Consider the following 16,364-nt stretch of genomic DNA (forward strand, 5'->3'; position numbering starts at 1 on the left):
CTCTAAAGTGCAGTGCATTTATTTGCAAAAATGGAAAGTCTTTGTTTCAGGATTACAGTGGTTTGAGAAGCTTGGAAAGAAGCTGACCTTTGAGCTTTTAGTGTTGATAAATCAGAATTGAACAAATTCCATCTACTTTCTTGGAAGTTGTGTCTGATTCATAGATTCCATCTTTGCTATCTTTTGTAACACAGTTCACACAAAACCAGGCCACAAACCTTTTGTGAATCTTCGTTGGTAAGGGCTCTAAATGGATATTGAATGAGACATTAAACCACGAATTTACAGAGCTCTTCAGATGTTTCTCTTGCTGTTTCTCATTCATGAAGAATGAGTCTTCTGTAACTTTAGTGTTTACGTTAGGAGATGGAGAGAGTCACTTATGGCTTAATGAATTACTAAGGGACCTTGTGTCTTCATTCAGTTCCCACCCAGTGTGGCTTCTGGTGTATTGTTTGCTTTCTTGAAATGAAAACTGAACTTCATTTGTGGTAGGTAGGTGCCAGACTTTAGGTAGTGAGAGATTGTTTCACCTTGGTTGTAGAACCAGGAAAATGGTTAGAATTTAGGTTGTAGAGGATGTGATGGGAAAGGATTGATTAAACTCGTGACAAAGCTGTACTGATTTTCAAGCTCAAATCACCTAGGATGTTTACTGGTAACTTCTATCAAACTGCAGATTGAGAGAAAGGGCCTCTTTAGAAATTCTGGCTAGTGGAGTAGAGCAATGACTGGGAAACCTGTTTTGGAAATGGGCAACCTGTAGTAAAAATGTAGTAAGAAAACCCCCCGTGTAAGTGTGGATAACCTATTGGCAGAGAGCTGCAGGGCTTGCAAATACCAGCTTCCTATTTCCAGCAGAAAATCTTTTTTTACATTTAAATGGGAGGAATAGAAGGGGAGATTAATGGCTTCCTAATACCATTCTGCACTGTAACCAACTTCACTGATTCCCTTGGGATCTAGGGAGTAATGAATTGGGAGGCAGGAGACCCACTCAATCTGTTAAAACAAGGTTGTGTTATTAAAAAAAATGATTTGCTTGAAGGCATATAAACTTCAAAAAAACCAAGCCAATGTATCTTCCTGTTCATTGCTTGGATCTGTTAACGTTTGCATCATCCACTGAGTTTATACTAAGAGCTTTTCAAAAAAGCCATCTGTGCAAATATTTTATGTTTATGATTACTGTATAGTAATACCTCACTAGTCAAGTTATGCAGCCTTCTTTATGAACCCTGCTTCTAATTTCATTGAAAGTGTTGTGCATACAGCACTGTATTGTGGTAGTTAGGAGTCCGTATTCAGTTTACTGCTCTCAAGCACAGAGACTTACTCTTCATTATTGTTGGACAGTGATTATTTTTTATAATAGTTTTAGCCTTCAGATTCAGATTTAAATTCAGACTTTAGCCATTGAGTTTGTATATCTTCCACCAAAATAAAACCTAAGTTGCGCATAAATTTACCCAGCAGCTACTAGTTGTATTAAATACTCCTAAATAAATTACAGACTTCACTATTCAATGGGAGCGCCATGTTTGTTGTGTGAAGTTATTCTTCATAATAAATGACGTGATTGGAATTTTACTTCTGCTCTTCTGTTATAGCATGTTCCTTTTAGGAAAATATCTCTGCCTGAAGAAAGAGAGCAACTTCAGAATTTTCAGAGAGAGGAGGAATGAAATAGTAAAACTAGTGCTTACTTGTTTTTCTAGATGTGGCGGATGACTATAATAGAATTGGTTCTTCATTATACGCGTTAGGAACACAGGACTCCACAGATATATGCAAGTAAGATATTGTTAATAACTTACGGGGGAATTTGCTAAGTAGCGGTCTAAATGGTGGCCTGCTGGGATCAGTAGTTCTCTTGTTATGAGAAAACCAGAATTTATTATGGTTATATCACATGAAGAGATTTTCTTCTCTAGTATTTATTTTCTGTAAAGACTGCTTTAATATTTTTGCTTTACTCTTTGTCTGGAAAAAAAATGCTGGTTTTTGCAGTTTGTAGAAAATAACACAGATGAGATGGAAAAGTTCTCATAGAAAAAGAAAAAAAAAACACCACCAACTCACCAGATTTTTTTTTTCCTAAACGTTTTAAGTGCTTTGACATGTGCAGCAAGAACAGGTCTTGGGCTGAGTACACTAACTTTTGTGGGTGTTTCCTGCACCAGCATCTTGAAAAGTAGTTTTGCTGTTCTGGCAAATTTATTGCAACTTTCTTGGAAAAGAAAGGGATCTACAGAGATCACTAGAACTCTGAAAATAGAAGAGGGTCTCTATGTACAGATGTTTGTCCTTTTATCTCTCAGTGGTTTACCTGAGTATGAACTTTGATGTATCTGAAAGTAAAACTTGGTTCACTAGCTTAAAAATGCTGATGCTTGTGAATGTATATTCTTAGTAGAGTCAGTGTGATGACAGATAGGAGATCGGTATGAAAGGTAACTAACTTATTTTCAGTAATTTACCTGAATTACCATGATACAGTTCCAGATCTGGTGATAGCTTACATACCAATTACTTTGATGCCAGTACTGAGATTTGATGGGGTCTGTTAGGAATTGTGTATGACTTGTATTGAAACAGTATGGTTTGACTGTAATTGAGTCTGCCGTCACACTGAACCCTTGTATTGTCTCCTGTGATAATGATGTGCCACATTGTTGCTCAGCCTCGCTGAATTCCAAGTCAGGTGTGCATCATGTTTACTGCATGCAAAAAAGCACATTCAAATCTAAGTGAAGGACACTTGTTAATAGTATAGGACCATTAACCAGTTTGGTGGTGGTTGGGGTTTCATTTACAAAAGCATGAAGAATCCCTGAGGAGCTGTGCAATTATTCTTTTTTAAAATATATCCATCCCTTACGCTTTTTGTCTTTTATCTTTTCTTAAGTTGTACAATTCCCAGATGTTTGAAGCACTACAATTTGAAACCATTATGTTCTCTGAGTTCTGTGAATTACAATTCTGAGCAGTGCATTTACAGACTTTATTGCCAGATACAGATTATATTTTGAGTTCTAGAAAGTAATTAGGCTGTTCAAATTAATGTTGTAATATAAGCTGTTTCCTTTGTGCAGGTTTTTTCTGAAGGTATCAGAGTTATTTGACAAAACAAGGGTATGTACTGTGAAACCTTTTTAGATACATTTTTTGTGTATGTCCTGCAAGTGGCAGGACATCTTGCATCAACTAGACGTTAGTATGTGGATGTCTTATGGATGCTTCTATATGAAGCATTTAAGCAGCGTGTGGTAGGATGTGAAAAAGCATAAGATTTCTGTCATACATTTTGTAAGATGGTTGATCTTTAGGACTCTTCAGGCTACTACACATTTCTAATCAGTCTTCCTGTTTTCTGTGTAATACACTAGTAAAGCTGCTGTTCTTTTAAAATGCTTCAATACTTGTTATTGGTTTCAATACTTGTTACTGAGTTATCACAGAACTTGCTATGGAAGAAAAAAAAATCAGGAATGCAATCCTTAATCAAAAAAATGGTAGTCGTGCTGCTTTTTTTTTTCTGGAGCCAAGATCTGTTTCTGCAGTTCTTTGACTGAAAAATACTATTGCTGATGCTCCTAACTAAATTTTCAAATATCTTATTTATTAGCCTTATTTGTTTGGCTTAGTAGAGCAGGAGATGCATGCTATGTATCAGGAAGAATTTCAAATAAAAAATGTGTGCATTTCCTAAACACAAGCAATTGTACCTGTATAAGTACATACTTTAAAGAAAATGACATTAACAGAATTACTTGCTTTGACCTAAAATGTTGCCTTCTTGATTAAAAATGTACTTGCAAGCTCCGTTTCTAAATTCATAGAAATGTGTTTCAAATAAAAGCAAATAAATGGTCCAAGAGACCAGTGAACTTAATACACACAGTTACACAACTAGTCTGCAAAGGTGCCTTAAAAATTTGTTTTCCTTTGATCTCAAAAACAACACAACTTCTTGTGCAACTCTTTGTACTAGGTAAGTTTTTGTTTCTCTGCTGTCTTTCTAGTATTTGATACGTGCAGTTGAAATTTGGAGGAAAGCATTCGTTAAAATAGAAAGCTAGTTTTCAGTTACTGTTCATAAGGTTGGGTTTTGCTTACGTTTTAATACAAAATCTTAATATTGCCTCTCATGATGCATTTTTTTAAGTACTCTGTCACAAATGCATCATCTTGGTTTTTGAAAAAGACAATCTGTCATGTATTATTGTATATTTTATGTTTATTTACATCATACAATTGAATACCCAAGGTCTGGATGTTTTAAATTGATGCTTTTACTTATTGTTTTTCCAGAAAATAGAGGCCCGGGTATCTGCTGATGAAGACCTTAAACTTTCTGATCTTCTGAAATACTACCTAAGGGAATCTCAAGCTGCTAAGGTGAATTTATGGGCTTTTGTTCAGTGCAATAGTATTTATTTAAAAAAAAGAAAGGGGGAGGGGGTAGAGATAAGGGCTCATCTTGAGAAATACACAATAGGTGGGTTAAAATGCTGCCACCTCTAGCCTGCAATTTATCCCTTAAGTGTAAAACCTGAATCTGCGTTGTATATAAGGCGTAACAATGCATTTGCTGACTGGGACCGCTTGGAACTGTGTGATCCACTTATGAATGCCAAATTGTGCAGTATAATTAAAAACAATGGAAGAGCTGTTGGTGAATTTTTCATGTGTTTGCTGCTTGTAGTGTAAGCAATTTATTTTTTTTAATATTAAAAGTGTATGTTCCAGATGATATGCAAGTGCTGATATAAAAACACGTGGGCCAAAATTGATATTCTATACCTAGAGAAAATTTGATTCTTAATGTTATTTGATGTAAGGTAATTAAGTAATATGACAGAATTAGGAAGCATTTGACAGAAAATTTGTGTAGCTGGAAGATCACAGCAATAACTGTTGCGCAAAAAGTGGTACTACTGTTTCTTGGGCCCTGTGTATATTTCAAATACATAATCTAAATGTAATTGGTTTCTAATCTAAGAAGCTGTGAAATTTCCCGTGATTGCCCTTTCTTAGACTTTTTGGAGTATCATCTAAGCCATCTGTTGCTAGCCTCTGTCAGGCAAGATGTAGACCAAACAATATTAATGTTGCATGTCTCATTCGGTATGGACATTGCTGTGACTTGCAGGGTAAAAAATTGAATGCAGATAATTCAGTAGGAACTGAAACACTGCAAGAAAGACTAATATTAATCTGGTATTTTCATATATATATATTCAGTATATACCAAAATCCTTGGGTAGATTCTTGTAAACTCTGTATAACGTTTATATGCTTTTTTTTTTGTAGGATCTCTTATATAGAAGATCTAGGTCACTAGTGGATTACGAAAATGCTAATAAGGCATTGGATAAAGCAAGGGCAAAAAATAAAGATGTACTGCAAGCTGAAACTACTCAGCAAATATGCTGCCAGAAATTTGAGAAAATTTCTGAATCTGCAAAACAAGGTACTTGGTGGTCTTTAATTCTATGTTACTACTTGAAAATTAACAGATTTTAGAATATGATTAGTGAGTATTTTTTTGTTCTGTTTCCTAAGCAGAGCTATTATCTTTCAGTCAGTATTTACTTATTTTAGGAAGTTAAAATAATATTTTCCTTTGGCTCCTCATAGCGCCATTAGGCAGAGCAAAGTCTAGGTGCAGATTATTTATTAACCACTTTTTTTTTTTTTTTTAATTTTTTTTTTAGTATTTATGCATGAGATAGGATACAAAATGGTAATTGCTAGCAGTAATGGCAAACCTCATCTTTTAATGTATCATTGAAATTCCCCTTTCGGTTTTATGCATTCCACTGCAAAGGCAGCAGTCTGTCACAGAGATGATACTACATACATGATAAAATGCTACTACATGATAAAAAAGGGAGAGACATGAAATGAGATTTCACTGAAGTTGCAGATTTACAGTGGCTCTAGAGAAAAGGAACCTTATTTACGTGTTGCCCTTTTCCTGAGAACTTACTCCTTTTTTAGGCTGAAATTGTTTTGAATTAGTAGTCATCTAGCTCATTTATTGTGGCAGATTTGTTAAAGGCTTAAAGACCATGCGCTTCTGTTTTTATCATTTAAGTGTTGTTTGACCCTGTAAATCTGACTAACGATTCCTATAAATGAGTGATCCTGTTAGCCACAAAAGTATATGCATAAAGCATACGTGCTAATCTTAGCTTATTGTCTTCACTAAAGACTTTTACATAAAGCCTTGGAAGGCCAATGCACGTGGAATAAGAGAATTAAATGTTTAAAAGCACCCACATTTCAGTCTTCTTTCAAAAGAGCTTTGTGTCCACAAAAGGTTAGCTGGAGATGAGGAACTGCAATGATGATTTGCTTTCATCCAACAGTATAGCAATATCTTTAGCCTGGAGTGTGCTTGGGTTTTTTGCCTGTTGCTTCTCTAACCCTTTACTTATCCATCCTGAAGAAAGTCTGTCAGCAGTTCAGGGCACTAGCATAATACTGTTAATGAATACATTTTTATTTTCTACAGAACTGATAGACTTTAAGACAAGAAGAGTTGCAGCGTTCAGAAAAAATCTGGTGGAACTAGCAGAACTGGAATTAAAGCATGCTAAGGTAATTGTAATCTTTTTTGGCCAGTACTTAAATTGATTTTAAATATTATATGCTTGGATAACCAAAACAGTTACATTTATTGTGTGATATGCACTTCACTTTCAGGAAGGGGAATTCAAAGGTAGGCACCATCCAGAAAGGTGGGGAAGTATTCTTGAATAAGGAGGGCGGTGGGGAAGTACATAGGTGAAATATCTCTGAGGAACTGGTGTGCTTGAGGTGCATTTGGAAAACTCATCTCCTTGAAGACAGTTTTGCCTTCAATTTTATGTTTCTCTAGCTGTTTTGATACTTATAGAGGCAAAGTTTGAATACCTGCATATTTTTTAAACCCCATCTTGCCATTTTACTGTGAGATAAGAAGTGATTTATCCTGTTATCCAGATGTTGGGGACTTGGTGTATAGGATAGCCTAACTATTAGTATGAGATTACACAGGAAATACCTGAAGTCAGATTGGTGTTACTCTGTTTTTTGAACCTTTTTCCCTTTAAACTATAAAATGCTAACAAAAGAGGAATGTTGCAGATAGCCTTTTCGGTAAATTACATTTTTGCAGGAAAAAACTTAAGGGGCGGGTACTGTCCTTAAATTTCACAATGTATTTGATTCTTCTAATCCATATGGAATTATTGGTTTTGGTTAAATGGGGTTAACTGCTCTGGTTTCATAGACAAGTACAACAGTCTGTTACTTTGACAGGAGGCGGCTTTCTTTTAAAAAGGAAATTCTTTAGTGTTTCTCATTATGATCACAAATCTGAAAGTGTGTTGACTACCAGGCTTTGAATTAACTCAGAATGTATCTGTTGAAAGGACTAGGTAACAGTGTATAGTGTTGCTGAGTTAATTTGTTACTGCTTCCCACTCCTTTCAGCAGTGTTGGCAGTGTCATTCTTCGTTCTGCCAAACCCATTGTTTGTAAAATTAATGCACTATATAAAGGGTTGTTTTGGGGACACTTTTTTTGTCTTTGTAAGTATAAGTTCAGCTTGATGGGATGTTTTGCTGGTAATCAATAAGGTTTGGAATACTCTAAACCCTGTTCATCTGAGAAAGGAATTATATGCTATATCAGAAATTCAGCTGTATTTCCCCTAGAGTTTTAAAACTTCTCGTAATACTTGGCACTGTTCAGCCTTCCTGCTTCTCTGTGTGTAACAGTCGTCTTTATCCAGCCCTGAGTCTTCCGGAAATCCCCGTGTCTGGTCACGAATGTAACAGTTACGTGTTTTAGTGAAATTAATAGTCCTAACAGTCATACTTGCAACAGTTTTTATTGATTTAGTGTATCATGCTTTAATAAGGGAATGAATCCACACCACTTATGTCTTACTTCAGTTATTGACTCTTCATCATCTCTTGTAACTGACCCTTGCTGAAGTCCCCGTGTGCCTTCAAGGAGAATGTTCTAACAATGTCTCTATCTTCTGAATTATCCTTAAAGAATCATTGTGTTAACTTTCTTTACAAGTCAAAATCTCATAGCAATATTCTCTTGGATTTTGACAGCCAATAACTGCGGAAGGCAGAGGGAAAATGATTAATTTCTGTAGCTTTCAACTTCCTTGATACATGCTTCCTGATGTCCTTAGTTTACCTGGAAGAGCTTGAATTTTTTTTTTAGCCATTCTTCATTTGTCACCACAGTCCATGTTTAAGATGGAGGTCTTTAGATAGTCTGTCCTGTCTCAGTCTGCAGTGAATTTACTAACAAGTAGTATATAAGGCTATATTAGAAGTTTTGAACTGTAGTCCTGGTTTTGAAGGTGAACTTTTTATTGAGCCTTTTCACCTACTTTGTTATGGAGCACTGTAAGATTCACTAGACAGTTTTGAATATTTAAAGCTTTACAATATAAAAGACCACTTGGACTAAAAGTGATGCTTTTTGAAATGTTAACAAATGTTGAATGAAAAGATATTTTGTTTCTCACTAAGTTTGAAAGTTCTGTGTTTCCCAAGCCTGTGTTTCATATTTATTCAAGGCAAGCTACTACAGATAGATCACTTTGGTTGCTGTGCTTTTGTTTCTACAGATTCTGAGTTGGATTATTACAGAATTTACAAGTGCAATAGATCGTATTTTTCAATTTTATATAATGGGAAATTTTATTATTAACAGTATAACCAGTGTATTTGAGCACAGTCTTATGGATGGGTTTTTATTAGTCGGTACAGAGTATTGAAGGATAAAATGGTTTGACAGAGGCTTTCTGAGGTAGTTCCATGAAAGGAACAGAGAAGATATGAAAAGACTCATGGGTTATTTTGAGGTAGCATTGTGCCCTGATGTGTGAAGAGCAGTGTTAGGGGAATATGAACGTTTCTCCTTGTCCCAGAGAGGATGTTTTTACAGTTATTGCAGTGCAAATCATGAATAGTGCTCCCACTGAAAAGAAAACAAGTGACCCTGGTTTTGGCTGGGCTAAGCTGGGGTGTCTGTAGACACCCGATTCCTCTTGCAATAGAATCAAAAGAGGGCTGGTAGAAGCAAAAAGAAAGCGGTTTTTTTCATGTAAGTAATAAATTAAGACAGTCAATTTAAAAGCTCCCTGCTTTTAAGGTTCTGGACTTTGCTTGATGCTGTGGCAGTCCCTGTCTTCATGCTTTTGCAGCTACAGGAGGCAGGTGAAATTTTAGCAACCCAAAACTGGGAAGTGCTTGTCTTGTCAATGGCATGTGAAGCACAGCACTCCCAGGCTTTGCAGCATTATCTGTTACTCAGGTGTAAGTGAGCTTTCAGGCAAAAATTGTAACTGCTGAGCAGGGGCTGGGGGCAACAGATAACACTGCTGCAGGTTTTCACGGCAAGTCTTCTGTTGTGGTGTTTTCTTGGTTTTTTTGCTGGAACAAGTACCTCCAGACTAGATGTCATGCAGAGGCATCTGTCTCTGAAGCAGTCTGTCTTCTGGACTTGGGAGTTGCCTAGCACAGAAAGCATGGAGGTGAAATCTGATGCAACAGTGGGTGCTGGAACTCACCTGAGAAGCTGTCTTTGGGAAGAACTCTGTTCACAACGAAGGCTGTTACATGGTTTGCTGTTAAAAGTTATTTGCTCTGTACAGAAAGAACACAAATCTCAAAACAGAGATAGCCGCAGCAAAAAACTCAGAATGACCAGAGTATCGGCAGAAGGTTCAGAGACACAGCTTGCATATCCCCATTTTCAAGAAGGGGAAAACAGATGACTCAGGGAATTACAGACCAGTCAGTCTCACCTCTGTGCCTGGCAAAATCTTGGAGCAGATTCTCCTGGAAGGCATGCTAAGGCACATGAAAAACAGCAAGGTGCTTGGTGACAGCCAGCATGGCTTCGCCAACGGGAAATCCTGCCTGACCAATCTGGTGGCCTTCTATGATGGGGCTACAGAACTGATGGACAGCGGTAAAGCAGCTGATGTCATCTACCTGGACTTGCGTAAAGTGTTCGACACTGTCCCACACGACATTCTTGTCTCTAAATTAGAGAGACATCAATTTGATGGATGGACCACTCGGTGGATAAAGAACTGGCTGGATGGCCACACACAAAGAGTTGTGGTCAATGGCTCAATGTCCAGCTGGAGACCAGGAACGAGTGGTGTCCCTCAGGGATCCGTGTTGGGACCGGTCTTGTTTAACATCTTTGTTGCTGACATGGACAGTGGGATTGAGTGCGCCCTCAGCAAGTTTGCCGATGACACCAAGCTGTGTGGTTCAGTTGATTCGCTGGAGGGAAGGAATGCCATCCAGAGGGACCTTGACACGCTTGTGAGGTGGGCTGATGCAAACCTCATGAAGTTTAATGGTGCCAAGTGCAAGGTCCTACACCTGGGTCGGAGCAATCCCAGGCACAGCTACAGGTTGGGCAGAGAAGAGATTCAGAGCAGCCCTGCGGAGAAGGACTTGGGGGTGCTGGTCGATGAGAAAATGAACATGAACTGGCTTCAGTGTGCGCTTGCAGCCCAGAAAGCCAACCATATCCTGGACTGCATCAAAAGGAGTGTGACCAGCAGGTCGAAGGAGGTGATCCTGCCCCTTTATTCTGCTCTCGTGAGACCTCACCTGGAGTATTGTGTACAGTTCTGGTGTCCTCAACATAAAAAGGACATGGAACTGTTGGAACAAGTCCAGAGGAGGGCCACGAGAATGATAAGGGGACTGGAGCACGTCCCGTATGAAGATCGACTGAGAAAGTTGGGGCTGTTCAGCCTGGAGAAGAGAAGACTGCGTGGAGACCTCATGGCAGCCTTCCAGTATCTGAAGGGGGCCTATAGGGATGCTGGGGAAGGACTCTTCATTAGAGACTAGTGATAGGACAAGGGGTAATGGGTTAAAACTTAAACAGGGGAAGTTTAGATTGGATATAAGGAGGAAATCTTTCCTGTTAGGGTGGTAAGGCACTAGAATAGGTTGCCCAGGGAGGTTGTGAATGCTCCATCCCTGGCAGTGTTCAAGGCCAGGTTGGACAGGGGGGGTTGGAACTTGATGATCTTAAGGACCTTTCCAACCCTAGCTATTCTATGATTCTATGATTCTGTGATCCTGAGCTGTGTATGGCTGTATGGCTGTAAAAGACTGGAAGGTGATAGGGAAATCAAACTGTGTTAGTAAATCAAGGACACTGTATATCCAAATACTAAGCATACTCTCTCTGCCCAGTTATGTTTATAACACTTCCTTATAAAATACTTGCTAATATCTTCTTGTCCTTTCCTGATTGCAGCTCCAGCCTTTTGAAAAAGCTAAAGGTTAGACTGTGGGTTGACATTGCTTTAAGTTGATGCAAGTGCAGACTGCTGCCAGGAAGGATAATGATGATGCATAACTGTTCCTTTCATTTATGCTGGCACTATTATGTGTGCAGCTGTGTAGTAAGATGGAGCTAAAAGTTGCTGTGTTTTTTTCTGAGCTTTACTTTCAGCCTTGTTTTCACAGCATCCCATGTGTCAGAACACACAGTTTTGGCTGGGAGGGTCTGGGATTAAAAGACAGCTGCCTTCTTAGCAGCAGCATGTACCCTAGATTTACTTAAAATAGCTGTCAGACTGCAGCTTCAGGTTCTGCTTGGTCTGTGACCTATACTAAACAGATTGATGTTTCGTTTTCTATTAGCTATTCTATCTATCTATTATCTATTATTATTATCATCTATTCTATCTATCTGTTCTATTTCTATTATCCCCCTCGGTAGTGTTTAGCTTCTGTGTTGCTAGCTCTGTGTTTCTTTGTGGCTTCATGCAGCTGTAGCTAATGTAAGACATGATTAAGTGTTTTGATATTTACTGCAAAAGCTGCATTTAAACCTATTCAGTATTTTAAATGGTTGGATTTTGTGGAATTCCTGTGTTGGACTTCATGCTCAAGAAGGGAGGTTTGATAGTTGGTGAAACTGCTAAGGCTATAATCATATACTTAAAAGCATTTGTAGCCATGACTATACTTTTAGAATCTTTTGACATCTGAATTGTAACTGAGTAAAATAGCCACTTCCCTCAAATAAAAAATTCTCTTTCCAAAAATATTGTTATATGTGCTCTTGCCTTTGTGGGGTTTTTTGGAAAAAGAATTAGTTGTGCTATACTTGCAACAGATGTCTGTTTGGAACTGACGGAAGAATAGAGTAAGCAAAATCCAGTGCTAAGGGATTTGGTTATATGCTTTGCCAGTAATTCTTTCTTTCTAGAAAAGAATGTTTCTGTCACAATGGGCCAGTAACTGTAATATGTAGAGCGTAGGAGACTGAGTTGACAAGAAAGGCTTTTCTGAGTCTGAATATATAGGACTTTCTTGAGCCATGTGATGTAAGTCAAGTATATCAGGTTCTGCAGCCAGGAAGAGTAATAGCTCACAGCTTCTATTTTCCTTGATTTATTTTAATTTAAAGAAGGTTGTTCTTGTGAACTTTGTACATTTGGTCTAATGAAAGTGAATGATGTGCCTGTTTGGAAAATTTCAGTAGACTGGTTGGCTGAGTCTAGAAATGACTGGTATGTAAAGGATGTCCTGGTACCATCTTTTCTTTAGGGTGCTACCTAGTGGCCTGTGAACTGCAAATATACTTCCTGCTGCTGCTGAGCTCTAAAGAGATGGCTGAAAGATCACTGTCATGCTCTTGTTATAGGTAACTTGTGCGTGGTCCACAGGTGTACTTCAGACTGAAGTATTTCATTTGAAGACTGAAGACTTCAGACTGAAGTATTCCTTTTTATTCATTATAGCCACTAACCAGCTTCAGTAACAGAGGCCTTAGATTTATGCATCCTCTACACAACAAAGATGGGCCACCAAGTCCCCATGCATTTCACATACATTGAACTTGTTAATCTCACAGAAGCTGTTGAAGCCATAACTGAAACTGATGTCTTCTGTATAAGACCAAAAAGGATTCAGTAGGCACAACTGGGAATCTTCTGCTTTGAAGCCTTTAATTTAGTTAATTGCTTAATCTGGATTATAGGAACCTTAATGGGGAATTGAATTACTATTTCTTACCTTTTGGGCTGAGGGACAAGTGTCCTTCACTACCACAGGTCATTTGGAATGCTTTCAACTGAAAAAAGTAAGAATGACAAATTCTTTAGTACTTGTGTATGTAGACTGTTTATCAAGGCCTTGCAAATCACAGCTTTAATGACATGCTTTTGTCTGTTTGAAGTTTTGGATACAAAGACTTTTTGGAAGGAAGCAATTTCTTCTGTGTACATAACTGGGCTGTTATCATACCTGTACTGTTCATTCAGACTGTTTTGTTCCTGCATTTTATCTGAACCTGATAGGAATTACTCCTCACGCTGTCAGCAGCCCAACAGTGTTGCTTACATAGAGCTTTCAGATTTGGGAACCAGTCTGCTACAGCTATTTCATAAAATTATCTAAGCATAAATGAATGCATGAAACAATGTGAATACCTGGTTGTGGGTGTGTGGGTGTGCTTTTTTTTTTTTTTTTTGGCAGGTTTTTTGTTTGGTTGATGTGGTTTTGGGTTGGGGGGGTTGGGTAATTGTTTTTCCTGGAAAATAAATCCTGGTTTACTTGTCAATCACATATGCTCAATCGACAAGGGTATCTTTTTATGTGTCAGTTCTGTAAATTCATTCGGAAATCTGAAAGTCAGCCTATATGTTTTTATGGTAGAATCAGAATGCTTTAAATAAGATTAAAAATTGACCTACAGGTGTCTGAAAAAAAGGGGCAGAACTTGGCCTTAGTGATAAAGCTTAGTTAATGTTGTGATAACTGCTTCGAGAGCTCCAACTCTAATGGCTAAACTCAACTTTGGCTAAATCACCTGGCTGAGCGTGTAGATCAGTCTGTCTTTAAACAAGTCCTTGCCTTGAACAGAGCTATGAGCTTAGATGGATCCTTTCCTAGTGAGGAGATCCAGAGTGCTGTGAATTGGTTAATGCTTCTTGGTGAATTCATACGAAGACTTCTGCTTTGGGAATAATATTCAAGTGACAGAGTAATGGCAATACTGTGTAAAACATGAAGATTTTGTAACTTTGAACTTCATTGCTCAGAGTGTTCTGCAGTCACTAGTTTTTGTGATCAGACTATATCTTTAGGAAGAAACATGGAAACACTGATTTTTGAATCTCAAATTGGCTCCATTTAATTCCAAGGCATAATGCTTCTATGTTCCAAAAACTCTTCAAGATAAAAGTTCCCTGCACAAATATCTCTACATAAGCTTAATGCCCATTAGTTCTCCTTTAGTGGTGTCATTGCTATTTGAAAACCATCTTCTTTTGTCGCAAGTGTAAAAAAGTGGGGAAATGTGGTCACATTTTCCTTTATTTTTACAGGGTAACTTACAGCTGCTGCAGAGCTGCCTTGCAGTGTTAAATGGTGACACATAAGCTACGCTCCGTCCTCCCACTGACAAGGGCTGCCCTCCTCTGGATTTTGTTTTCATGACTTTAAATAGGCATTTACAGTTCCCTGGAGAAACATTTGACAAAGTGCATATAAAGCAAGCTCCTCCTTTCAAAAGAATTAAACACCTGAAAGTAGCTCCAGACTATATAAAGCAACAGCATACTTGTTATACATACATATTCATGTTTATTTAATCATCATATGCTTTCATTGTTCAGAAACCAAATGCGCGTTTTTTGTGAAAATAGCCAATATAATTATGTTCATGTTATGAATACTATGATACGGCTGCCAATCTTATTTACCTTTGTAAGTACTTTCTGAAGTTAACCATTTGAAGCACATTGTTCAAATGGCCTAAATATTACCATTAGATATTTGAATATTGTTACTATAATGGCATTGTATACACTGTCTTTGTTTGTTTGTTTTGTTTCTTTTTTCCATGTACTGATATCAAGAAACTTAATCTTTTTTTTGATTGTGAACATTTCTTAGAAATTTTGGAGAACTTTGTGTAACCTTTATAACTATGATTTAAAAAGAAAAGCAAATGCGTTAGTATGTTTGCCTTAACTTGTAGACTAATCCAATTATTGTAAAATAAACCATGAAATCAATGATTTTTCTAAAATTATGCAGACATTGTATCATCTGTAAGCTTAATATTTTCTAGTAAATCAGATTAGTTTAATTAGCTTTTTCTCTATTCACCCTGTAAAACCATTGAGCAAGTATTGGATTGGTCTGACACTACTCGCCCAGTAATTTTTCACTTGCATTCTCAGGTTTATCTGTTTGTCTGTGACTTTCCTATCCAGTGTACTTAAAATTGTTTTGAACTTGGTGGCTGACTGTAATTTCTTTTGCAGAATTTCTTTGGCTTTTCAGAGAACTTCTTGGGTTTCTTTCCAGAATGAGGAAATAAAGTAGCAGGAAGGAGTTCAGAAAATGGGTAAGGTGTTGATGAAAGGTAATACTGACACACTTTGGTACAGGTAAGGAGCTTTCCTTCAGAACAGAAATGAAGGTACCCAGTGAAGGAGTGCCTGGAAAGGATCTCATTCTGCTAACTGGACTTAAAGCTATCAGTCTGTTTTTTATCTGTTGTATTGCTTTGTCTCTCTTAGTTGAACCGTGAAACTTTTCCAAGAGGTGCTGTTCTGCTGTGTAATTTCAGGATGTTGTAAAATTAGGCTTTACTTAATGAATTGCTCTTCACAGTGGTGTTCCTGCTTCATATGGGTTTGTAGACCTTCTATGGAGCAGCAGAATTTTGGGTGAATGGGATGTTTGGAGGTGCAGATCCATGTAAGTCAATGTCTCTGTGATTACAGACTCCCTGTACTGCCGCATAGAGGTGTGTGGTTTGGGGTTGTGTTGCTTTTTTTCCTGAACAGGGTGAACTGCACAGTGTAGAATGCTTATTACCCTGCTACCTTGCACATCAGAGTTTCAGAGGCAGAGATGTTTCTTAACTGAACATGCTGTTTGCCTTGTGCGTCGAGTTGTGTACGCATAGCCTCAGACTTGATTACCAGTGCCCAACAGCTATTAGCAACTCTCCTGCTATATACAATGTTTTCCAGCAATCGCTACTACACTAATACTGTGCTGTTCATCTTCCAAATATAACAGGTATAATTCCTAAGGAACTCATCTATAAATAGACTATAAGGGACAAAGATTACAATGTACATACAGTTAACAAAATTGTAAATATTTTAATTAGGATGTGGGAACGGTTTTTAGATTAGTCCTCGCTGTTCAGTGTGACTGGCTCATTAAATCTTTTTCAAGCCTCTTGGTATCGGGTGTGTCTCTTAAAGCCCCGCCTCTGTAACTGGCGAAACGTATTTAAAACACTGCCCGGGGCTGTGCAGCTCCAAAAGA

At 37.8% G+C, this 16,364-nt stretch overlaps 1 protein-coding gene across 2 annotated transcripts in view; it reads left to right on the top strand.

Annotated features, from left to right (window-relative positions):
- Positions 1-16,275, top strand: part of SNX6 (sorting nexin 6) — a 30,285-nt gene extending 14,010 nt beyond the window's left edge. For both annotated transcript variants that reach the window (XM_061367592.1, XM_061367593.1), the window contains exons 9-14: positions 1,719-1,794; positions 3,096-3,135; positions 4,315-4,401; positions 5,317-5,476; positions 6,524-6,609; positions 14,399-16,275. In XM_061367592.1, the coding sequence (XP_061223576.1) occupies positions 1,719-1,794; positions 3,096-3,135; positions 4,315-4,401; positions 5,317-5,476; positions 6,524-6,609; positions 14,399-14,452 (503 nt within the window). In that variant the 3' untranslated portion in view covers positions 14,453-16,275. The remainder of the gene's footprint in view (positions 1-1,718; positions 1,795-3,095; positions 3,136-4,314; positions 4,402-5,316; positions 5,477-6,523; positions 6,610-14,398) is intronic.
- Positions 16,276-16,364: the final 89 nt, after the last annotated feature.

Source organism: Neopsephotus bourkii, unplaced genomic scaffold (genome assembly GCF_033783945.1).
Source record: "Neopsephotus bourkii isolate Nb327-2 ecotype Australia unplaced genomic scaffold, CSIRO-AGI_Nbou_v1 NB_1388, whole genome shotgun sequence".
In the NCBI taxonomy this organism is placed as follows: domain Eukaryota; kingdom Metazoa; phylum Chordata; class Aves; order Psittaciformes; family Psittacidae; genus Neopsephotus; species Neopsephotus bourkii.